Source organism: Neopelma chrysocephalum, unplaced genomic scaffold (assembly GCF_003984885.1).
Source record: "Neopelma chrysocephalum unplaced genomic scaffold, ASM398488v2 Primary Assembly neopelma1_135, whole genome shotgun sequence".
Lineage (NCBI taxonomy): Eukaryota > Metazoa > Chordata > Aves > Passeriformes > Pipridae > Neopelma > Neopelma chrysocephalum.
Genome location: NW_020897797.1, coordinates 927213 through 953402, shown reverse-complemented (window position 1 = coordinate 953402; position 26190 = coordinate 927213). Strand labels below are relative to the sequence as shown.

The 26190-nt window shown below is 43.0% G+C and overlaps 1 protein-coding gene across 2 annotated transcripts; it reads left to right on the top strand.

Moving 5' to 3' along the window:
- The first annotated feature begins 647 nt into the window (after window positions 1-647).
- On the top strand, window positions 648-20878 carry C8A (complement C8 alpha chain). 2 transcript variants are annotated; one of them, XM_027699024.1, is made up of 11 exons: window positions 648-895; window positions 2935-3094; window positions 4028-4172; window positions 5302-5446; window positions 7026-7215; window positions 8493-8693; window positions 9986-10226; window positions 14715-14843; window positions 15524-15681; window positions 17748-17970; window positions 20387-20878. In XM_027699024.1, the coding sequence occupies exons 1-11, from the start codon at window positions 777-779 to the stop codon at window positions 20536-20538; spliced, it is 1863 nt and encodes a 620-aa protein (XP_027554825.1). In that variant the 5' UTR covers window positions 648-776; the 3' UTR covers window positions 20539-20878. The 2 variants fall into 2 exon arrangements, with proteins under 2 accessions (XP_027554825.1, XP_027554826.1); XM_027699025.1 differs by having other exon boundaries at window positions 2998-3094; window positions 20387-20538.
- The last annotated feature ends 5312 nt before the right edge of the window (window positions 20879-26190 follow it).

Sequence of the window (26190 nt, the reverse complement as noted above, 5' to 3'; positions counted from 1 at the left end):
TATTATCTTAAAAATAAATAACCTGTGGTGTTCTTGCTTTCTTACACTTGTGCACATCCACCACTTCTGTGCTAAGATGCCACCCAGCTAAGAGCATTAGAGCCATCACAAACAGATGGGTTTGCACAGGCACAACAATTTCAGGTGTGTGGGACATCTTCCTCACCCCAAATCACTTTGGAAAACAACGAGTTAGATTCTCATGGTTCAATGACTGTGTAAGGGCCATGCAAAAGCCAGGTGATAACTCACATCAGCTTTAAAGATGGAAAACTGTCTTATGGGACTGGCAATGGGAGGAAGCTGAACTGACATTTCCCTGACATATCTGGAAGGTACATGTTCCTCATAACACAATTTTGTGCTAATCTTCAATTTGCTGTACTGGGAAGCTTTTCCCTGGTCAGCAACCAGACACACCAAAATTACAGTAAAGTCACTGTGGGAAATAAAATGAGTTTCCTCCTCCTTCAAATTAAAAGGAGGGCGCAGGCTGGACAAGAAACACACTGCTGCAATAGGATTTGATTGACTTTAATGTGGAAACAGTTGCACAGTTTAATATATTTCCTTGCCAGAAAACTGGGAATTTGTTTCCAAAAGGGCAAAGGCCTCTGGGATCTGTCCTGATTCTTTGTGATTCGATCTGTGCTGTTGTCAATGATTTACCTCAGTGTTTTGGAGGCTGGTGGGCTCTGTGCTTCTTCCAGCAGTCCTGAAACTTAAAGCTTTTGTTTGCAGCTGATCTATAGCAAACATTTACATATGGGAAAACAATGTGGTGGAGTCAGTGTCAGCTCTCTCTTTTGATCCTGTCTATATGCCCCCTGGTTTTAATGGCACACCAGGCCACGGGAATGGTGTGTGAGGAGCCCGAGGCATTGTCTACCCAGAGGTAAGTCTGTTCCCTCTCCAACTCTACATATAGAAATTACCAGCATGTCAGTCAGCCCATCAATTTTGTCCCGACTCGAGGCATGTGCACACCATGCTCTCTGTAAACAGCTACCAGGAAAAAAAATTATTGGCAGTTGTCCAAAGCCCAAGCTCAGGATCATAATTCCTTCTTGAAGGAACTGTTTGCACAATGGTTTTTCTTTTACTGATGACTATTAAGCCTTCCTAAACTTCCTTACTGAAATTACCATACTGGGTTTGGGCACTTCAAATGAATTCTCTTTACGGGATGATTTATGAGTTAATATTTTTCATATTCATTTTCATTATAATTATTTTACATTTGACAATGTGAAGTTAACAAGTGCATGTGAATAACCCAATTTTCAATCCAAGCCAGATCCTCACACCTCATTTTTTTTTCTGTGAACAATATTATTAACCTATTTGAGTGTCACTTGGTCTTTGAAGGAAAGGAATAAACAAGTTACTTTTTTTCTAAAGCTATAGTGTCATGATAGGAAAATGGTTGGATTTTTTTTCTACAGCTATTAATTTCAGGCTTGTTGTAAAGGCAAATATGATTTAGAAGGATCAAAAAAAGGTACCAGTGATAATTGGAACATGGAGACAAGGAGAAGGCGGAAAGGAAAAAAACTGTGGTACTGATACACTTAATTATGAAGGCTTATTCCGATAATCCCTTTTGAAAATGAACAAAGACAAGATTTTTGATGTTTGATGAACTTATCAAACAAGGCAGAATAATGAAGAGGTAAATGTAAAATCCAATCTAAGGTGAGCCAATTAAGTACTTTGAGAAATGCTGAAGGATACAGCCCACAAATCCTCCTGTCAGAGCAAGAAGGCATCAATACATATGTGTCCTCCAGCTCCATTTGTCTGCAGGTTCCTGTTGATTTCCTGGAGACACGGTGGGTTTTTATCTCGCACAATGATCTGCATCCACAGACTCCCTTGCTGAGCTGTTGTGGCTTTCATATAGTAAATCTCTCTTCTACAGCCTCTGATGAATCCCCAATGTGCTCCATACCTCTGCTAATTATCAATATTTCTCTTTGGACTGCAGTCTTGTAAGTAAAACAGGCTGCTCATTAGTTAGTCACCAAAATAATACTACTAATAATGATGTTTTGACTTGGCAAAACTCCTTAAAATGCTTTGAAAGCTATGGCAAACACAGAGTTGCATTAGCACTCCACAGCTTGCTCCTCAAAACAAAGAAATGCATCATACAAATAAAGGTTGTAGGAGTTAGGACAGAAACAGAGATTGTAATGACTGGGCTGGGAGGAAAGAGAAGTATTTTCTTGCTGTAGCATAGTGATATTCAGTGTATGTGCAGAGTCTGATCCAAAGGCCAGGAACATACAATACCTTTGCCATTTTCTGCCTTTGTAGTCTTCCTTTAGTTATTTTCTTCTTCTCAGAATTTATGCATTCTGTTTTAGAAATAGACAAGGAACAAAGTTTTCATCAACATCCTTTGTACCTTATTTTCTCAGCACTGTTGATGTAGCCATTCCCACCATTCCACAAAGCCCATGGGAAATAGACCCTCACTTCATACATAGTAGGAAAACTACTGACCATGAGTTCACACTGGTGTAAAAAAAGTGAAATCAACAGATTTCAAAACATCCCTACTCCTGGAGATTGTGATGTGCTTCTGAAGAGAAAGCCAAAAAATAATCTTTTCTTTAAAACCTGTCTCTTTGTGACATCCCTTCTGTTTACTCAGTGTGTTTGCTCTTATATATATATTATGTACATATATTTAATCATTATTTTAAATCTACCTATTGGAAACGGCTGGGATCTCTTGGGAAAGCAGGAAATCCAAGACAAAATCCTCAAGCACTGCACCTGTGGCCCCTGATCAATGCTGACAGTGAATACCTGGGTGGGACATCTTAGGTTGTAATACAGTTGCCTCTGCTAAGGGATGCTTCCCACTTCCTACAACATAGGTTCCTGGTGGAAAAACACACACAGAGACCATTTTCCCTCTTCTAGCCTCCAGCCCTCCTTAAAACACAACTTCAAAGACCTTAGACTGCACTCTCTCTCCCTCCTTAGAAGAAGCAGCAGAGATGTTAATTCTCCAGCTCCTGTCGACTGTCAGCTGAGCCAGTGGTCAGGATGGACTGATTGCTTTCCTTGTCAAGAGAAAAAAGTAAGGATCCACTGTAATGTATTCATTTATCTTCAGATGTGTCTGTGATGAGGATGTACACACATTAATTATATATATTATACATATTCATCATTCCAAAGCATCCAGTAAACCCATCCAAATATGATGGAGATGCTCCTCTACTTGAGAGGTTCTTACTTACCCTGGTGTAAACTGGGGAATAAATTTGAGGCAGCAGAACAGGAAAAGGAAAATCAAGGCAAATGGTGGAAGAATCAGGCCAGAATACTTGCCCAAGACTTTCTTCCCTTTTTATCTCAGATTTAATTAAGTATCCCCTGATTCTTAATGCAAATATTCCAATGAAAAGAAATTAGAAGCAGCCTTCATTCATCTGCTCCTGTTCTTAATTTTTATATAATTTCACATATGTAATCATAATTTTAGAATTTATTTTCAAATATCTAATTTTGCTTTCTACTGAGTTTATATTATCCCTGCTTTTTTCATTCCTGTGGTTATAATCAGTAAATTATTTGGCTCTTCTCCCTTTCCCTTTTTTTTTCCCTTCCTAGTTTAAAGAGCAGCAATCCTCATTAATAATCCATCAGAAATGTTGCAGGATCAGTGTTGTAATTAGTGTCTGTGTTCATCTAACACAGCCTGTTACATTCCAAGACAAAGCATGTGTAACTGGAAAAATGCTATATTATTTCCAAGGTATAAAACACAGAAGAGATATTTCAAAAACATCTCTTCCAGCCTCCTCTAAATTCCCACCTATCAACTTCAAGCAAATCTGAGGTCCCACCTCTCTGCTGACTCTCCCTCTCCATTTACCACATACAAAGTCTTTGGGCCATATTAAAAAAAATAGGAATATAGATAAAAATGATAGTTTTGATTCCTTTATAGCCCATGGAGTTGATGTGTGTGGGGGATACAAGTGATTATCTCTGTTGTGTGCTGTAGCACCGGTACCGGAGGCTGGTGCAGCCGGCGAGGTTTGCAGGGAGGAGATGTGCAGGGCACCTCTGGGATGAGCAAACTTGTCATGCTGAGACCACGTGTACTGAACCCCCGAGCTGTGGGAAGGACTTTCAGTGCAAGGAAACAGGTAAGTGAACCAGGCACAAACTCCTGCCAAAGAGGTTTTGTTCCTGGTTGGGCAACCCCGGGGTGATATTAATTCCCTGCCAACCAGGTGGCAGGACAGTGAACCAGTGCAAGGGGAAGCAGGAAATTTCCCCTCTTTGTTTTTTCCCCCCCCACTTTTACAGAAATGCATCCACGTTACACTCAGATTTAGATAGAAAGAACGCTGTGTGACACAGAAAATGTTAATTTTTCAGTAGAACAAAGAGAGTAGAAATACTCTGCTCCAACTGCTGTGCTACACACTCACACTCCCCTCCCTGGGTACAACGCTCCCACAACACACCACTTTCTCCCCCGCTAGAGATATAGTTCAATCATCGATCCAACTAGCAATCTGTTGGGGTGATTTATTTATTTTTAGCCATCCTCAGCTCTGAGGATTGGGATATAATACGGCTGTTCTCTGAGAGTTTGACTAACCTTGACAGATTTTTGTTTCTACACAAATGGCTCAAACTTCCATCTTGAGCATCTAATGAAAATTCTATTAAAATTTAGAACCACACATTAGCTCTGCAACTAGCTCAGCAGCTGGAGTAGGTTATTGTCCCTCCACTGGGACAAGTGCAGCAGTGCCAGATCCCTTCTGCCATGATTGTCATGTCAAGGCTTTCTCCTCACTCCCAGAGGCAAAAGCTCTTCCAAGTTACCCTTCCTACCAACATCCATTCTTGCACTCTATTGCAATAAACCCCTCAAATACCTCCTGCAATGGGAAGAGGCAAAATTGCACTTTATTAAGATGGAGCTGACTTCCGTAAGCCAAGTGGAGAAGTGATTCCTTTAACAACTTTCCAAGAGCATAATTTTAGATAATAAAGTCAGGACAGCAAAGCGACCTCACCTCAATTCCCACCCCATGGGAGTGGCCAGCTTGGACTTGGAGCTGTGCTCACTTGGATTGCAAAGGGAAACTTCCTGCAAGGAGCTTGGAAAAGCACGTTCCCACTTGAAGAGTGCTGTGTTTAACACTCAGCATGACTTCCTGTGGCCCTGAGATATGGGTGAAAAAGAGTCTAACCAGTGCAAGCCACCAGCAAGCGTTTCAGAAGGGTGAATAAGCCATCGCCTGCATCTGTGCACTTTAGGTCGCTGTATTAAACGTCATCTTGTGTGCAACGGAGAGAGAGACTGCAGAGATGGGTCTGATGAGGAGAACTGTGAGGATGAAGATATTGAAAGCCCTTGTAAAGGCCTGTTCCCAATCCCAGGGTCTATAAAAGCAGTCCAAGGGTGAGTAATTAATCAAAGCTGCTACTCTCACAGTCAAAACTGGATCCTTATATTGCTCTTCTGTAGTAATAGCAGTGGTCCATGAACTGACAGGGTGCTGTCCCATGCAACCATGGATAGCAATGAGGGAGGCAGGAGGGTTCATCCCAGCTTTTATTTCAAATCCTCTCTCAGATTTACTATCCGACCTTGGCCTCTCCCAGCCATGCTGTACTTGTGATGCCCTCTTTTTACTCCTGTAAACATATAGCCCAGTTATCTCACAGCTTTCTCCAGTTGATAAAAGTAAAATATTAAAGCAAACAGCAGACTTTGGAAATGCAGCATCCTGGTGGCATTCAGCCTGAAGGAGATTTAACTCCAGGATTTGTAACTTCAGAGCACAGATTCAAGGCAGGAAGGTTGAACTCCACATGAGTATATGCAGAGCAAATACTCCTATCCAAGAAAAAATGTTTCCCTACTTCAAATTTTCATTGGGTGATATGCACAAAAGAGAAATTCGGTACAACTTGAAAGGCAAATTGTGCATTGTGACAATCTTGTTGTAAATCTTGTGTTTTAACCAAGATACTGCACAGTTTCACTATGAAAACACGGCACTGCCCATGGAAGGGGGGTTGGAATGAGATGATCTTTAAGGTCCCTTCCACCCCATAGAATCCATTCTAGGATTCTATGAACATGGACTAAGGTATGAGATTGAAGTCAGCCATTAGATAACCTTCCCATCAGCTCGATCCAATGCTCCCTGGAGTCCATGAGATAAATGTGTCTCTGGCCCAGGGCCTGGGAGAGTCCATCAAAAGTTTTTCAAGACATGTATTAATTTTCACTGAGAAACATATTTAATTCTGCTCTCTGATGTGCTTCTTCTGTAGAACATACAAAACCAATGGGGTTTACTATCTTAGTCTTAAAGGTGATTCCCTGTTGTGAAGAGAAATGCTGCTGTCTAGTTTGAATAACACTTTCATTTCAGGCCATGGAATTACAGAGAATGCTAAGTAATGGGAGGGATTTCAGAGGGCAGCAGATGTGAGGGCTGGAGAGAGGGAAGAAGGAGGAACAAGGAAATAATAAGTAAGAGACTTGGCAAAGCACAAGCTGACTGCATGTCTAGGGAGGGTGTTAACTGCCCTGAGAAATGGGACCATTATTAAAACGAAAGAGATGAAATTAAGATAGAAAATAATTATATGAAATGCCAGGAAGCACTTTGTGACAGTGAGATACATTAGGCTAAAGGGGGACCTGAAGGAATTCCAGGACTTTGGGACTTTCATAACTGTATATGCTGGGAGGGGCTGAACAACTTAACTGATTTCTTCCATTTCTAGCATATGAGTCCAAAATAATGTTTTGGAATTAAAATGGTTGTTTGTCTGTAATGTCTGTTAGCTTTAAGGAAGGAGATAGCAACAAGATAGCAAACCCAACCCAATTTTAAGTTCTATTAAAATTCCTCAGTAAACTTGAGACTAGATAACCTGTAGTGTCAGTACAACCTATGACAGAGACTGTTGAGGGAATAAAACAGGAGCGATGGATAACTTTCTGAATGCTACTTCTTTCCAAGATACAATATCCTAACACAGGAAGAGAGACAGTTTGTATACGATCCCGAGTTTTTTGGAGGTCACTGTGAGTATGTCTACAATGGAGAGTGGCGGGAGCTGAAGTACGATGCTGCCTGCGAACGTCTGTACTACGGAGACGACGAGAAGTATTTCCGCAAACCTTACAACTTTCACATATACCAATTCCTAGTAAGTGCTTTGAGTGGTCAAATTTAGCAGTGATTTCCCAGTAAAAAGCCAAACTTCCTACAGATATCAGATACATTTTATCATTTACTATAGGTTGTCTTTCAAGTTACCTTTCCCCAGCTGTCCCCAAGAAAACAGGCAATCGATGATATAAATGCTGTTTTATGGCACATCAAGGAACTAACATGCTTTATCACCCAGGCATTGCCACTGCTTACTCTGGCCTAGTCAGAGCTAAGAGAAATGGGCTTTCTCTAAATTCTGCTATTAATGAGCTGTAGAGCTTGCACAAGCCACTCACCTCTCTAGGGATGCAGGTGGCCATGTGTAAAACTGTAACAATCCTGCTGGTTCAACCTTTGAAAGCGTTTAAGTCTATGGCATGGCTACAAGGGACATAAATCCAAATTCTGACTGAGACAGGGATCCTGAAACCTATCACCGTGTATCACAAGTCCATGAGGTCACATATGATGTTGGAGACTGATCTTAGTAGAGCAGGGGTTCCACCTGGGTCTCCCACATCGTCAGTGGGTGCCTTCGCCACACTGTGAAACATCCATCATGCTTTTTGACATGAATGAATGAAAACACATTATTCCTAGGAAACATTACGGCCACAGACTCAATGCAAGCATCTTTCATGTCCTCCCAGCAGGCAGAGTCCCCTGTGCCCCTTAGTCCCCAGTTTGAACACTGGGGCTGGCTTTTTAGAGAGCTGGCAAATAGCACAGCCCAGATTCAGCAAGACTGCTCAATTCCACACACCAGCAAGGTAAAGCTGTCAAGAAAAAGGTCACTTCTCTAAAACAGAGGCAAAACAATGTTTGTTTTCTGGTCTTGCCACCGTAAATGGCTGTTGAATTTTTTTCCTAAATAAATTCATCCAGAAGCAGGCTGGAGAGAAAAAAAAATCAGTCCAAATCATTACAATTTGGCAGAGCTGTAGGAACTGGAAGGAGGGTTTTATAATGGGAAGTGTCAAGCTATCTTAATAGGTAACATTACCAGTTCTGGCTTTGAGTAGCTAAACACAAACCTCTCCGCTGCTTGGAGATGGATGAAGCAAAATGCTTGGCTTTATCCACATTTCTCACATATTTCCAAATGAAATGGCATGTGACTTAATTCCTTATTCCACATTCACTGAAATCAGTGCTGGTGCTGTCAGGAGCATCACGCGCTTCAAGCAGAGGCACTATCAGCTCCTTGAAGAAATAAAGATTAAAAAGGAAGAGAATTACCTGAAAAATTAATGTCTGCTCCTTTCATTTTAGGCTCATGCTGATTCTGGATTCGCTTTTGAGTTTTATGATGATTCAAAGGATCTGCTTGATGCCCTTAAAAGTCATAAATCCAAAACAATGGGCTTTACCATTGGAATTGGGCCTGCAAGTCCAGATATACTGGTAAACCTGGGCCTCACTTTATCAGGTGGCAAAGGATCCCTGAAGAATTTCACGGAATACGCTGCAAAGGTAAAAAAACCCAACCAAATCAGTGATACATATGCTCCAGTCGTATCATCTGTGCATCACATGGTCTGGCTGTAACTTATGTCAGTTTATTCTCTCAATTGCATTTTTTAACACAGTAATTGTACCTTAATTTGTTCATGTAATTGCAAATGTATGATCGTCAGTAATCCTGTTTGCTGTTCTTTGTACGTTTTAGCAAACAGGGAGTGGGAATAAAATTGAATTACGAAGTGCCACAACACATGTCATCTCACCCCATCCTGTTTCATGGCTACATTAAGCACATAAATAAAAAAATGCTTAAAAGTGACGATGAGGGAGGAGGAAATATCAAGATGCTGATCCAAACAATAGTCCTCAGGGAATGGTCTCCAGTAGCAAATATATCTTGTTCAAATTAATACAAGCTGCCTTATGATGGGGAAATATGCTACTTTTTATGGGAGGTTAAAATACCATGCTGAAAAAAATAGTACCTGGTAATAGGGTGTACTTCTCACAGCGGGCTTACATCATGGACTAGCTGTGATGACCTCTTTCCAATCTAATAACATGAGTGCTGGTATTTCCCACATTTACCGTGCCCCATCTCCACTTCTCTTGTGGCTGCTGACAGAAAACAATAAAGAAGAATTACTTTGATGGTGTTCTGAGTTAAAATGCCCTTAAAAGCTGTTTGAAATGAGCACCATTATAGTATTTACTGTGCCCTTGTCCAGACTCACACAATGTTTGTAGCTAAATGATGATCAGTTATGGGAGGAATCATTTAAAGGGCTGTTCTGGTTGCACTGGAGCCTTGTCCAAGGCAATGGCTAATCTAGAGGTGGAGTTGTGGATCTGCTGGTATATCCAGGAAATCCTCCCCCGTCAGCATCTTCCTGGCCAGGGTATTTCCCCACAGCTGGGCTGAGCTGAACTTCCCTTGACCCTTGTCCTGTATCACTGGTTGAGGATGTGAAAAAAGCAAAATGGAATAAACACTATGGAAAAGAAACCAGAAAAAGAAATAGCAGAAACAGAGAATGGAGGAAAACCAAGTTGAGCCTCACACATCAGTAAAAAACCTCGTAGCATCCAACACCACAGCTTTGCCCTCCACCTCCACAGCACATAAGAAAAAGACTCTAGAAAACGAATTACCATTTCTTTCATTTAAACCTGGGCTTATTTTCATGCCTTCAATATACACTGACAGTCAGAGACTCAGGCTTTCCTCTGCAAGCCTAAAGACTAGAAATTTATTTTTTTAAATGAATGTTGACTGCAGCTTCTTTTTTCTTTACCTGCAGGACCTTGAATTCATTAGAGCTGTGACAAAGGTGCAGACAGCCCGTTTCAAGATGAGAAGAGACAACATTGTTTTGGATGAAGATGTACTGCTCTCCCTGCAGGAGCTTCCAGACACCTACAACTATGGCATGTATGCCAAATTCATCGATGACTATGGCACCCATTTCATGACATCTGGTACAATGGGAGGCATCTTTGAGTACATCCTCGTCATTAATAAGGAGGAAATGCGAAGAAAAGGTTAGAAAATGAGAAGCTATTCTCTGTTCACAACTTTCTGCTCTAAACCAGCTCTTTCCAACCTGGTGACTGTGGGGTGGATCTCCACAGCCATCTTCTCCCTGGACCCTGGGAGGGTGGGTGCTTATCAGCACCTCTTTGCTGAGCTGTCTGGCCCATCCCAGCACGATAGACACATACTCATCACAAGCCCAAAAATGCACAGGGGGGATGACATAGGGGTATCCACACATTCACAAGATGGATGCACTACTACTTATCCACATGGCAGGGGATTAGCTTGAGTGTCACAAAATGTGCTTCCCAGTCTAATGTCAGAAGTATCTGGGTGAGGTTTTGGTAGTTCAGGAAGGAACCTGAGCATTATCTTCTCCATTTTTTCAGTGCCACTTGCTAATCTTCTCCTATTTCTTATAGTCTTTGTTCTGGCCATTCTCATGAATGCTCAAGGTTTGCAAACTCATCCAGAGTACAGCAAGCCAGCCCACTCACTTTTTAGCCTGTTCATAGTGAAGGCTGCAATTTTCTGTAAATGGAAATAGCACACTGTACTTGGCAGTACCTCTGCCACTTTACTCTCTTCAGTGTCATATCTGAAGACTAACAGACCTCTGTTAGCTCCAATTCTCAACAAATTAGAGTGTATGAGGCTGGACAGCCACACCTCTGAATCTCAATTAGATAAAATACCCACTACAGATATCTAGAGTGCAAGAATAGCCATTACTGGTGAGCCAAAGCATAACAGGTTTCCTCATCGAAAACATAAGATGCAGAATAATAATATGGTACTTTAGTACACTAACCAGATTGCCAATTTTTGTAAAGGTGTCAACAATGCAATAGATCCCACTTCCCCTATGGATCATCATGCCACTCTGCAGAGGGTACTCCAGGTAACTGCCTTGGTAACTCCAGGCTGGACATTTATGCAGAAGGAAACTGTCATCTTGGACAACAGGTGCAAATTGCTGCAGTTGGTGCAAATTGCTATAATTCCATTAATTCCAATAATTTCAATGGTTCTGCCCCAAATTCTGCCTCTGGTCTGAAAAGGTTTGGTACCAGCAGCACTAGGATAACTATGCACTCCATATTGAGTGTTAACCACGCCAATTCTTCTACAAGAAATCACCAATTCAGAGAATTTTCATCAAGTTTCCAAACCTTTAATGTTTGGAAATGTGATGCTTCTTCAAATCATTTCTTCACTTTGAAGAGTGAGTGATATAGAAGTGAGCAAGGTCTTGGCAAGCAAGTCTTCAGGAAGCAGACTGCCAATTTCAAAGGAAGAATGAATCAAAAGCATGTGGAGGGAGGCTATTATTTTGCTTTATCTTGTGCTTCCTGTGTATATAAGGGGGAGATTTACTGCTACGAGATGCTTTATCTTGGGAAAGAAGGATGTTGAAGTTCAGCAAAAGACAAAAAATGTGCCCCAGTAGGGATGTAATTTTCATTCTAATGCAGCACCACTGTGTAATTTTCATCTAATCCAGGCTGTGCTAGAGTCCACATTTACCAAGTCAGCAGAGCTCTATGTCACACGACGCTGACCCAGAAGGACCCACCTGCAAGTGTCTGATATGCCACAGTCTAAAAGCATTTAGTAAAAAATCCCTGATTTTTCTAATGTTGATCACAGCCATGCTTGAAGGCTGTGTTTGCAAGAGGATTATCCTCCTTCCCTGAGGAATGGTCAGGATCAGGATATAAGTGCTGAAATCTTAAAATTAGAGCTTCATAAGATGAGTGTGAAGCTCTGCAGATGCCTGGAGATGTATCACTGAGTCCCCACAGGGCTGAGCAACATGGCACCTGCTTTAGAACAACCACTGCACCCTGAGAGAGCCCACCTAGCTCATGAGGCTGTGTGTTAAATGCTCTGCAAGAGAGAATATTCCTTTTTTCATAAACCAGCGACTAAAACACACGCCTAGGAAAAAGACCCCTTGGCTGAGTCCTCCTTAAATGAGAGACAGCTTTAGGTGGGCACTGAGCATTTAGCTCAGCACAGACATGAGATGGACTTTAAGCATTTAGGTAACCCGAATTTTGAAAATTAAATCACCTTCTCTGTTTAGATACTTGGGAAAAGACCACAACACACTGCAGAGCTCAGGACTGCAGTTTCGCTGCCAGACCCATTTTTAGCTTTCAGGCTGCAAGGGCTTATATGGATGTGGTCATGAGTGAAATAAATACATACGTCAGAAAGAGGTCCCTTGTTGCTCTGCCATCAATATTTTTCATTACTTGTTTTTAAAATAGATTGTTATGGTTCTATTATTTAGCAGAAAACAGTATAATGTGTTCACACATTACAAGAACATTTATGGGAGAAACATTATGCACAGAGTAAATTAGAAAGAGTCTTCATATATTCTGATTAATTCAAAATGCAGCAGTAAATCTTATCACTTCAGCACATTTAACTATCACAAATTATATCATAAAAAAAAACCTATCAGGACTCCCCCCTCAAGTGCCAATATTTACTATGACCACCCTTTTGCAATGATAACCACTTTTCATTTATCAAGACCCGATCTTGCTGCAACCAATAGCAAATTGTATTGACAGACCCTCGCTGAACATAATTACTCAATGGGAGCCATGGCAAATCAATTAATCAGGGTGTTCCTCAAGTTTAATTTTATGGCACTCCAACACCAATATAAGCAATCACTCACATTGCTTTGGGTGAATGAACTTTACCCACTGTGTTTACAACTGTTGAAGAGTTTAGTACAAGTAATTGAGTGCCACACATTCAATCTTTCTCAAGGGCCCAGTTTTGCAATGGGATGCAATTCCCACTGAAGTCTTGAGAATGCTTTAGCTCTCACCAGTTTGAATCTGGGACTTGTAGCCCCTTTCTCATGGACGAGAGGCTGGACATGAGCCAGCAATGTGTGCTCACAGCCTAGAAAGCCAGTGGTGTCCTGGGCTGCATCGAAAGCAGTGTGGGCAGCAGGTTGAGGGAGGGGATTCTGCCCCTCAGGTGCTGTGCCCAGCTCTGGGGTTCCCAGCACAGGAAAGACATAGAACTGTTGGAGTGAGTCCAGAGGAGGCCAACAAAGATGACCAGAGGGATGGAGTACCTCTCCTATGAGGAAAGGCTGAGAGAATTTGGGTCATTCAGTATGGAGAAGGCTTCAGGTGTCCTAATTGTGGCCTTCCAGCACTTAAAAGGGGCCTATAAGAAAGATGAGGACAAACTTTTTATCAGGGCTTGTTGTGATAAGACAAGGGATGGTGGTTTTAAACTAAGAGAAGGTCAATTTAGATTAAAGAAGAAATTTTTTTACAATGAGGGTAGTGAGGCACTGGCACAAGTTGCCCAGAGAGGTGGTGCGATAGTTAAACGTGCTCAAGTGGTAAGATTTACTGCTGCATTTTTAATTAATCAGAATATATTAAGACTCTTTCTAATTTACTGTGTGAATGCCCCCTCCCTGGAAACATCCAAGGTCAATTTGTATGGGGCTCTGAGCAACCTGCTCTAGTTGAATGTGTCCCTGCTCAATGCAGGGGATGTTGACCTTTAAAGTTCCCTTCCATCTCAAACCATCGAACTGCTGGGGTGAGGCAGTTCAGCAGACAATGCTCCAGGCTGGGACTCGGATGGAGATTCCATCTTCAGACCATTAAGTCACGATGCACAAACCCCACTGACCCCTGTGCTTCCTTTTCAATACCATGGTATTGATCACCAGGCTGCTTTGTAAAACACTTTAAGGTCCTTTGACAAAAAAGAGCAATATAAAAGTTACCTATTACTTACAATACTCGTACTTATAGAAATCAATGGACTTTTTAACTACTGAAGAGGACAGCCTTTTATTTGCAGTACACTGAAGTGCTTACATAAAACCTGGCTGTATGAAATATGCACATTGCTTACCTTGGTGAAACCATCTCATTAGTTCCCTTCTTCCCCTCTGCAGTCACTTCATAGCTCTCCAGTTACATATTTTCTTGATGTATGTGGCAGTGCTGGTGGCAGTGCTGGTGGCAGTGCTGGTGGCAGCAGCCCAGCACCAGGAAGGCTCTAGCAGCTCTAAGCACACAAACCTTCTGCAAGTTGCTACTTAAGCCACCAACAGGTGGGTCAGATCCTGAGTTTAGGAAAATTAGTGAAGATCTATTGATTTCAGCTGCTGTTCCCAGTTTTACCCTAATTATGAGTTAGCCTGTAAAAAAATAATGGTTTGGTTTAAAATATATAGATTAAACAAGGACATATATGCCCAAAGCCTTGTGTTAAGATATTTACTTCTAATATTGTCTAAGAAACAATTTTTATAAAAAATACTGTCCTCTTCACTGTCCTATGCCCAGATTAGCTCTTGACTTTGAAATACAGGTCATGAAAATAACTGAATATTTTCTTCAATAATAGAAGAAAGAAAACAAGTAGGAAAATCAACATCCTTCCACTCAGCATGAGTCATTGAATTTACCTGTTTCCTTTCTGTTTTGCAGCCGTCACAGGTGAGGAGATCGAGGCCTGTATTGGCCTGTCACTTGGCCTTACAGCCAGTGAGAATAAACTGGATCTGGACACATCTGTGTCACACTCTGAATGCCGAAAAAGAGGATTTCTGAAAGCTGGTATGATATCATAGCAGGTGTCTGTTAAGGCATCTCGTGTCACTTCTTGTGGTCACGGGCATGGAGTTTCAAGTAGGGTCACACAAGTAATGAAGAAGGGAGCTCTGGTGCCATCTCCCAGACATGGTGGGACCACAGCAACTTTGAGTCCAGGTCTCCTGGAGTACTGGTTGCTCTTTAAAAAGCAGGAATGAATGTAACAATACCTGGATTAGAAGCCCATATAAATAGAGGCAGTGGGGTGGCTGGAAGGCTGCAGTCCCTATAGCAATGACAGACTGGGCATGCATGGCAAAAGCAGCATGGCAACTAGTAAAAAGTCAAAATTGACTAAGAAAAGTACTCAAAGGGGGTAGGAAATCCCAAATTTGTACATTACTTAATGAGATGTAGACAGTGTGATCTATTGCCCATGTTCTAACTAGAAACCAAGGCTGGAGGTGTGCAGGCTCCTCAGGTCTTATCAGTTTAAAACATTTGGGATGCTCATCTTGTCACCGACTACCTCGTGATAAGGTGGCAGGGCTCACCCCACAAGCAGGGAACACCGAGCTCCCATCGATTCCAGGAGGCAGCTCACTGATAGCCCCCTGCACGATTGATCTCACCTCCATTAAGCAGCTTCTACTGCATGTGTGGAAACAGTAACTAAATAATATGTGTGTAATTCAACTTTTCAGATCGTGAGAGCCACAGTGCAGTTGTGGAAGATATTATTCCTCGGATTAGAGGGGGAGATACCAGTTACAGCGGAGGGCTCTTAAACAGTTGGGATGGCAATATGTATCGTCACTGGGGAAGGTCATTAAAATATAATCCTGCTGTTATTGATTTTGAGGTAAGGCTTTTCTGCAGTTGAAGAAACTCTGCTGCTATAAGGAATGAAAGTGTAGTCGAGCAGATCATTTCGTATTTTTATTGTGATCCCATCACAGAACAAGATTAAATGTAATGGGCCACTGATCTGGTAACCTCTTATTCATTTCACAATGGGGAGTACATCTCCCACGGACCGCATCCACAGGGAGATGGACAAGGAGCTTAATGCTGGATTAGTGCCAAGTTAAGTTTTTGATGTGTTCCTAAACATCTTCACAATGAATTGTGGTTGCATTCATCCCTATTATTCTCCCTGATGCTGTCCACCCTCCTGTATAAGCAGGCAACTTGCAGGGGGCTGGGGAAGGTGTTTCAAACACCCTCCAGCAAAGGCTCTGCATAGACAGATCCCCCCCAGGAGTCCTCAGAGCAAGGGGCTCCTGGCTGTTTTCTCAGGGGGGTCCTGTCTTTCTCCACACTCCAAAAAGAGGGTCTGTGGCCATAAAAATCATCAAAGCTGTACTCTCCCTTTAGTTTCACTGGATGCCCCATAAAATGGAAAGATCACTGAAGCATCTAATATAGTTTCTGACATGAGGAGATGGGTGCAAGCAGAGGAGATGGAAAGGGAGAGGGAGCAGCAACCCTACAAACAAATACTTGAGGGCCAGAGATGGCAGAGGCATGAGGAGGTGGCCACAACTCCTCAGCTGTGGTCAGTAGTGCCAGATGTATCCCAGGATGCCAAGATCACTGGTCTGCTCCAGGAGAGCAGCTGTGGGGTGTGGGGGAAGGACCTCCATCACGGCAGGGACATGCAGCACTTCTATCCCTCTTGTCTTCATTTGAAAGCACATTTGAAAGCTCTGACAGAGAGTGGGAGAAGGGAAAATGGATCTGTGTTACTGGCAGGGCAAGAAGGATTGTGCAAGCCTTCCTGGGCAGCACCCTGATGGCAGAAAGCTCTGATAGCGTAGAAGCACTTTCAGTCCCAGCTGCAGGTTATTCACCTTTCTGCACAAGTTCCCATCAATGCTGGGCAAAATGTATTGCACTTTTCCAGTAAACCATGCGCTGACCTCTCTGTTGGCTGCCCCAGAGCTGAGCAGTCACTCTGCAACCGGAGCGGCCGATAAGAGCTTGTGTCCACTTCAGCAGCTCTTATCTGCAGTTCCCTCAGTCTGTTAAACAGCCTTGTGCAAATTTGCCTAAGAGCTCTTACCAAAGCCCAGCTGACCCTGATCTTCCCCATGAATCACTCTCACTATGCCTTGTCCAATGAGATGATGCCCAGCTCTTCTTTAGGAATAGTTTCCACCAATTTCTGGCCTAGACACAGTGTTTGCACAGATGCACAGATGGACAAATATAAATAAGTGTCCTCAGACAGTCCTGAGCTTGTAGCTTTATTATTCATTTGAATATTACTAGTCAGTTGGGCAACTTAGAATTACAGCTGCCCAAACTGGACTGTTTTTGCTGGTATACAGGAACTTGATTTTGCTACTGGAAATATGATGAGCAAGTTATATTCTTAAAGCTGTAGGTTACAGTATTATTTCACTACATCAGGACAGTATATTTCACTACATCAAAGGGCAAAAAATACACTGGCAATATTCTTCATTCTCAGCATTTACTGGATATTTCACAATCTGGACGCTGTAAGCGGTGGGCTGGCAATAAATTTTGATGAGTCCCTCTGTCCAAAGCTCTTACCAAAACATTTTCTTCAAAAAGGCAAAAAGCGTGCAAGAATCTCAGAGATTGCGACAGCACTAAGAAATCAGTCAAAAAATGGGCTTACTGGGGTGTTTTAATTTATCATTTGAATCCCTACTAAAACTCCAAAGCATGTCCAGAGAAGCCAATCCCACACAAACCTCTAAGATGAGGAAGGTTTTGGAACGGTGGTTTCTCACTGGGGCCCATCAGTCGCAGCAACACATTTGCATGATGTACATGCAGCTGTCGAGGAAGACAAATGAGTTTTTCCCGAGTCCTGAGTTTATCCAGCAATGTCACAGCGTCTCAGTGATGCCCAGCTGAAATTGTTTCCATACTATCCATCTCCATCCTATGCAGCTGCAGCCCATCCACGAAATTCTCCGCAGAAGCAACCTTGGTGACATGGAAACCAAGCGGCAAAACCTGAAACGGGCTCTGGATGAATATTTGTTGGAGTTCAACGCCTGCCGCTGTGGGCCGTGCCAGAACAACGGAGAACCCATTTTGGTGGGGGACACCTGCTCCTGCCAGTGTAACACGGGGTCCAGGGGCCCTGCCTGCGAGCAGACTGAGCGCCGAGGTAAGACCCCGCTGTGCACCTCAAACAGGGGAGGGCGAAAAGCAGCCAAGAGACGGGGTTTTCCTCTCCACAGGTTGGATGTTAGAAAAAGGTTCTTCACCCAAAGGGTGGTTGGGCACTGGAAAAGGGTCCCCAGAGAACTGGTCACAGCATCAAGCCTGAATTCAAGAAGCATTTGGATGATACTCTCAGGCACATGGTGTGAGTCTTGGGGATTGTCCTGTGTGAGGCTAAGAGCTGGACTTGATGATCCTTGTGGGTCTCTTCTAACTCAGCATATTATGATTCTATGAACCAACAGCTCTTTGCATCCACGCATCAATCCAGCCTTCACTTCTGTATCGCTTTTGTTGCTGGGCTATCCTGAGAAAGAAACTAAAATTAGCAGCTCAGGGAATGGCTTTAAACTGACAGAGGGCAGGTTTAGATTAGATATAAGGAAGACATTCTTTACTGTGAGGGTGGTGAGGCCCTGGCACAGGTTGCCCAGAGAAGCTGTGGCTGCCCCATCACTGGAAGTGTTGGATGGGCCTTTGAGCAACCTGGTCTAGTTGAAGGTGTCCCTGCCCATGGCAGGGGGGTTGGAATGACATGATCTTTAAGGTCCCTTCCAACCTAAACCATTCTGTGATTTTATAATTGCTATAAATAAAGTGGTGGAAACTAGGGTGTGTTTAATAGCTGGAGATTTACCAAGTTGTTGCAAAGAGCTGAGCTGGGTGGCATCATCCTGGTAAAGCCCAGCTGCCCCCACTGCCCATCAAGGGGTGAGCTCTGCCTGTGTTGCTCTACAGACACAGCTCATTACTGTAAACAAGACCATCACCTGGTCCTTGCTGACTGCCATGTCACATTCTTAGGCTGGTGATCCTCTAGAGGACTTGTGGCATTCCACTAAGGATGTCTGCTACAAGGGTGAGAGCACAAACCTCGAAAGTCAGGGAGGGAAGGGAGGGGGAGGAGGTCAGGTGAAACAACTGGGAAGTGGTGCTCAAACAACATGCCACCAAAAATGCTGTTTTAGTAAAAAATTGCCACATAACCAGATTCCCCCCCCTCCACTCCCTGAGATGCATTTTAACTAGAGGGAAGTATCTATTTTGGGGTGAAAAAATGTGTTTTTCCAAAGTGATAGGCTTCTATTTATATTTCCTTTATGACTTTATATACTATCCTAAAAAATTAAATGAGTGGCAACAAAAGCCAAGCTTGGAACATGTTCTTTCATCTCCAAAAGAAGTCACAGTTCTTTCTGGGTATTTTTGTCTTGATTCATGATGACAAAAAAAATCCAAGTCTCAGCACATGAAGCTGGCAGAAAAATCCATCTTCAGAGCAGTTCCACCAGGCAGAGCTCCAGGCCTTCAACCATGTGCACATCACTGGGGTCTCACACTGGAAAATGAAAGCTGTGATGAGCTAAGGAGTTTGAGCAGAGCTGGGTAGATGGTTTATGAAGCTGAATTCAAAAGCTTTGCTTCAGTGACTGCAAAGTGGGTTTCTTTAAAAAGCTCAGGTTCTCTGAGTTGCCTCCAAATCCAAGGAATTTGCATGGAAGGCTCAGGACCTGCACCCAAAAGAGCACACAGAGAGCAGAGCACAGGCCAGCCTTGTGCTCCCTGATTTTAGCAAGAGTGGGGACAGACACACTTCTGACTCATGTGCAACTTTTAGATTCAAATTTTTAGGTCCAAAACTCATTTAAGACCACAGTCAGTGTTTTTAAAGCACAACGTTTCAGCAGATGGAAAACCCAGCTTTCCACCCAGCACTAAGAGCACACACATCCATTTGTGCTGTCTGAATTAATAAAGTGCCCAAGCCAGGCATGAAGGCCAGATGAGTAAATAAAAAACGACAGTAAATGACAGCCATCAAGCATTCCCATCATTCAGGAGCGCCGCCATAATCCATAGTATCGACCGCTGCTGACAACTCAGTCTGTACTGTGATGGAAAAGCCTTGAAATGACCCATCTCCAAAAGGATGGGCAGACTTTTCACAACACCTCCATGACATCAGGGGACTTTTGTCCCTCTGCCTTGGTCAGGGGTGACAAAGTTAGTGCAGAGAGAGCTGTCAGGTGCCCTTTGGGAAAGGAGAGCCAGGGCACAGCCTTTCGAATGAGCAGAGAAGAAAAAGAAACAGCTGTTGGTGTTTGAGGTGATTCATCTCCCCTGGCTTCAAAGTGCCTTTATCTCAACAACCATCCGTGTGCTGGGCACTGCTGGGATGGAGCAGGGAGTCCATAACCAGAAGGGTTACAGCCAGAGCTGAAATCCCAAAGTGCTGCTGGCATTCCGCTCCATCTCCCTCCCCTGCTCCCACCCAAGGTAGGTGGCTGTAGGTGGCACTTCAGAACTAAATACTTCTTTTTGTTTGTTTGTTTTTCCCTTTCTTTTCAATGTGTTTGCAGGTGGTGGGACGGATGGGCGCTGGAGCTGCTGGTCAGGCTGGTCCCCGTGCCAGGCGGGCATGTCGCGGCGCAGCCGGCAGTGCACCAACCCCGCCCCACAGAATGGTGGGCAGCCCTGCACTGGGAGGGCCCTGCAGAGCAGACCTTGCTGAAAGCCCACAGGTACCCAGGCCAGAGTGGTTTGGAGTCTGTGCTGGGCTATAAATACTCCTGGCATGAAATGGAATTACCCTGAGGAGAAATAATTGGCTGGTATTGTGTTTCTATAGATATGGAGATGTGCTGGATTCACTGTACAAAACCTGACCAACTGCTTTGGTGGACTGAACACATGTTTTGCCTCACCAGTTGTGATGGGAGCCCCACCCAGTGCACAGCAGCACAGCTGTAGTACAGGAGATGGTGGAATATCCACACAGGTGGCTTTGCTGCTAGATGACTGTGCGGCTACATGTCATGAAATAAATTTACCGTAAGTGTTTACATAAGTAAGCTTGACTCTCAGAAAGTTTATGTATTTGCCTTTGCAAAACACAAAAAGAAGCTCATGATCCTTGCAGTTTTATGCAGCTGATATTGACATATGTACCACAGAACTTTTGTAAGCTGGCACTGTCAGATTTTTAAGTCCAGCATATTGGCCAGGGCTGCATTTGCAGCAAAGCCATATGCTGCTCTGTGTGGAGAAGGCTTAAGCCTAAAAAGCATCATTGCAAAATGTAAACCCAAACTGATGAAGAATTTAAAATAAATAAATAAATAAAGTAATAAATGGAGAGGCTCAAACACAACCATTCTGCAGAGGATGTTCACACATAAGCAAAGGCTATTCTTCTGTAAGATCAGTGATGAATTGACTATTAGCACGCAGGCATTTTATCTCCCAGGCACCCAGAGCCTGAGAAGATGCTAACGGGCTGCTTGATTTAAGGAGCTTTTTTGAATGTGAGATGTAAATCTCAGCACAAGAATGCACACAGTATTGAACTGTGCCCAGAGACCACGGCGAGAGCCTGCAGCTCCCTCTTCTTAATGAACTGCCACAAAAAACTGGGATGGGTGGAAGGCGAATGGTACTTCATTTTACTGAGCTTTTCATTACAAAGGAAGAACGGAAAAAAAGCCCTGAGAAGGAATCAGGCATTATGAACAACAAGAGCACCAAAACCTCAAAGCACAAAGCAGCCCTTCTATATACATATGAATGGAAAGAGGGAGTAGAAAGGAATCATGGTTTAGTGCAAGAAATTGCTCAGGTATAGCTCTGGTGCTTGGAAATGCTTGTTTTTCAACAGCGTGTCAGTGGGGATTTATAGGCTGACGCTCAGCTGATGTAAATCAGTGTTGTTCCTTCACCACAGCTGATTTATGGTACCTGAAGATCTGGCCCCATATTTTCTTTTGTGGGCATGTTTGCTAATGGACAATTTTCCACCACTTCTCTTTTGCTTGTAAATGAAACTATAGGCTGAAAACAACAAACCACGTTGTCTTGAATCCTCAGATGTACTTGTTCTGTGAAAAATCCCTATGATGAATAGCAAAGCTGTGGCCTTCTACTCAACTTTGCTTTTCAGGTGAAGGTGATATTTACCCAGAGAGGAATTTGCTCCCAAGGCCCTGATTCTGATGTCTTCTATGTTAGGAAAATGCAGCAGCATGAAGCACTCACAGACCGCTGTGATTTAGACATCTCAAAGGAATAGGAAACATAGGATCTCAGCGAGTTTTCCCATCAGTGGTTTGATCAATGCTGTTTGGCATTGGGCTGCCAGGTTATGCGGAAACATGAGACAGGTCTCCTACACCAAGGACCAGTTTGGCTTATAGGTGATTCTTACCTTTATACCAACTGCTTAGAATCACAGAATCATAGAATAGTTTGGGTTGGAAGGGAGGCCTTTAAAGGTCATCTAGTCCAATCCCTCTGCCATGATCCCACCTTCAACTAGACCAGGTTGCTCAGAGCTGACTTTGGATGTTTCCAGGGATAGGGCATCCATGACCTCTCTGGGCAATCTGTGCCAGTGTTTCACTCATTGTAAAAAGTTCTTCCTTATATCTAAGTCTGAATCACTCCTCTTTTAGTTTAAAATCATTAGTTTATGTAGAAACATGAGACAGGGCTCTTACACCAAGGACCAGTTTGGCTCTTAGGTAGTTCTTACATTTACACCAACTTCTTAGGACTCAGGAAAATGCCTGCAAACAAATGAGTATAAAGTCACCTTAGTCAGAATACCAAGTATGCTTCTTTTGTGACCAGAGGGAAGATATTAATGAACAGAAAAACCTGATGCCTGGGAGGCTGGGGAGGGACAGGGCCTGCAGGAAGGGAACCTGCATCCTCAGCTTTTAGAGCTGTTTCTAGAAGGATAGATCACAGGCTGGAGAACCTCAAAAAACATACATAAATAAGAGCAGAAAAAGCTATGTTTTACCTGCAGTTGTTCATTCTCATACTGCTCACAACCCAAGGCACTGAAATACAAACCCAAGGGCTTCCTTTAAACACCAAAGGCATGAGGGTAGCATCCCTCTCCTCCCACTCCAGTCCTCCACTACCCCCAGGGCTCAAATATCGGGCACGCTGAAATTCAGGAGCAGTGAAGCTGAAGTCAAAAAAAAGGAAGAAGCTGCCTGTAAGGTCTGGGGAAAAAAAAAAAGAGAAAAGATTATGAGCAATTACACATTTACAATGGCAGTCGAAGAAGCTAATATATCTCCTGCTGAAGTGGGCAGCATGAGAGTTGTGCAAGATGAGATAAGCAGCAGAAATGTATGTTTCTTAGTTAAACTAAAAGCTTAGAGGGTACAATAAAACACTGCAGTTCCACCCGGGTTTTAATGAATGGATTTTCCCCTTTTGCACACTGACATACATTTGATATAGTTATTCATCCTATATATTTCTCGCGGCATATTTCCCAGGAGACCTTGTTTATCTCGCTCATAAGTACATGATGGATGTATGGCGCTTTGGATAAATGGTATCACAATCAGATATTTTTATGGATATAGGCAAACTGGGTTATTAACAAAGGAAGGGCAGAGAGGAACCAGCACGCAAAAGAAAATAGCAAATGATTGATGACAATACACCTGAGGTTGCAAGGTGCAGGCTCCAGATAACCAGCTAACAGAAAAGGAGATAAGGGCAGTGCTTGAGACAGAGCTGTTTTCTACCTCGGGGTCAATGTCACGTCGACTGCCCCAACGCCTGCGTCCCTCTGAGCCTGTGATTTTAGAGCAGGCAAAAATTCCTCAGCAAAAGCAGCTCAAAAATTATTGCTTTTCTTTTTATACAGTGGAATGCACAGGTACAGGAAGATACAAAACATTCAATCCCATGCCAAAAACCTGAAACAAAAGATATTCCAGATTCTGGCAAGTTTGGTAAGGGACTGGCACTTGTGGTGCTGCTCTATCATGCCCAACACAGTGGGATTCATGGTGCTGCATTAAAAATAAGTAAAAATATGTGTTCATAATCATAATAATTACTGTACTCATCTCTAGTTTTGTTGATTTACAGAAGCAGGGTGGTATTAAAATGGTAAATAAAAGGAAGATTAATCTGTAGGCACAATTTGACCTGAAATCAGGCAGTTGTGTTGGGTGCTCACTGGGCTCTTCAGCCATCAAAGTGAAACAAAGAAATTCTGGGGACTGTTAACACCTCTGCATGGACTTTCTGAGTTGCTTTCCACTAAATTGATCTGGGAGAGAACCTGGGGAGGAACAACTATATCCACAAGAAAAAAGGGCATGGTGAAATGATTTAGCAATACTATGGCTACCAAAGGGTTTGTAAGTCCCCAGTTGCAGTGTGGACCACATTCCAGTCTCACAGGTAAACACAAAGTGTGTACATGATATGACACAACAGGGAGCAAGGGAATCTTGGCTGAAAAGCAGTCTGGTTTAACCACACCTGATGGAGATGTTTAGGGTAGCAAGAGTCAAGTCAGTTTTGTCCTGGGAAAGCTGGATGTGACAACTACAACTTACCTGAAATACCCTTTTGGGAGTTTCCAAAGCCATGTTGCCTGGATCCAGCAACATCACAGCAGCAATGTCTTCAGGCAGGGAGATGCAAAGAAATACAGCTTCTTCATGTTTACCCTCTTTTTTTTTCTCACGCAAACTACTTGTGAAAATATAATACGGGATGTAGTAAAGCCCACTGAGACAAGTATCTTAACCAGAGAAATGGGCTAGAGCAGCGCAGTCAGCACTGAACACACACACAGTCTGCCTTCCTGAGTTCTCACACGTGGGTTATTAATCTAAACTTACACAGAAAGTGGAAGTTAGAAACACCAGTAAAAGATAGTACCAAAATTTAATGCGAACCAAAATGAAACGATAAAAGCTTCAGCATAGTATTTTTTATTACCCTCCAGGTTATAATAAATCATTAGTTAGTTGAATCAAAGCACAAAATCACAAGGACAAGATAAAGTTATGTCCTTTATGGGAGGCTTCTAAGCCTACAGGCTGCATATTCAACCACTGTTGAACTCATACTTCAGTTAGACTACCTTGCTGATCTTGACGACTGTCAAATCTCTCCTCTCTTTCTCCAAAAAAACCCCCAAATATACAAACCCATGCACTGCCACTTCAAAAACTCTGGGCTTTTCTGATTTGGGAAGAACAGTTCTAATTCAGGTTGCTACACTTGGCTCTGCTTGCCACAGCCATGGATAGAGGCACTACCACTATGTGTTTAATCGGCTTGATGATCAGGGAAGGTGGTTAAATTTACAAAACTCACTCGACTCATTTGAGAAATTTCCTTTGTGAGATTACATCAATCATTCTCAAGAAGGGCAGGCAATGACACTGAAGTACCTGTCCTCACAGGCACCCATGAACCATGCTCAGGGTCCTCAGCTGCAGAGCTTCTGCTGTGTCCCTTCAAAAACTTGGAGGAAGGTCATCCTTCACACAAGCAGTGACCTCTTGGATCATGACCCAAAATTAATCTCCTGGCAAATTTCTATCACACAAAAGATATCACAGTTGCACAGTGGAAAAGGGAAATGTGTTGGGTTGGCAGCTAAATTGTGAAGCCCATAATGAGTACAGAGCACTCATCTTTTACATATGCAATGTGCTCTGCCTTTCTTAAAGCTGTCACAGAAACCTTGTCGATAAGTGTGGAGGCGGCATGAGGGCTACAACTAAATGCATGTTCCATTGTTCAGATGTCAGAGAGTCTGAGCTGTTCTTATAAGAATTACATTTAGACAACATCAGTCTGAAAGGGGAGAAACTGGCAATACCAACCCACCATCACCAGCACTGCTAAAAACCCTCAGAAGAGTGTTTGACCTTGCAGATGTTAGAAGACTCACAACACTTATGAACAACTTTGCACTGATGGAATTGCTTTTTGGAGCAAAGCTATTGCTGGTTATTTTACAGCAGGCCCAGCCAAATGTCTTTGGAAAAATCATTAACCACCAACAAAGCTGTAGGAGGCAAGTCCTCGGAATGATCCAGGCTCAGGTTGGTCATGATATGGTGCACAATATTCTAAGTTCCTCTGTTGTTACATCTGCATTGTGATGCACAGCTCCAGGGACAGTAATAAAGGGCAAACCATTCACTTTGGCTCTTTTCATTAGCAAACTCTCTTCAAGTCAGATGTCCTACCCTGAGCAGACTAGCAGTGCAGCTACAGAAATACAGACTTTGATGGGATCAAACTGATGAAACAGAGCCTGCCTGGGGCAGAGGCAGCTACTACAGGCAGAACACCTCAGGGAATGTGCAACCCATTGTTCCAAAAAGTT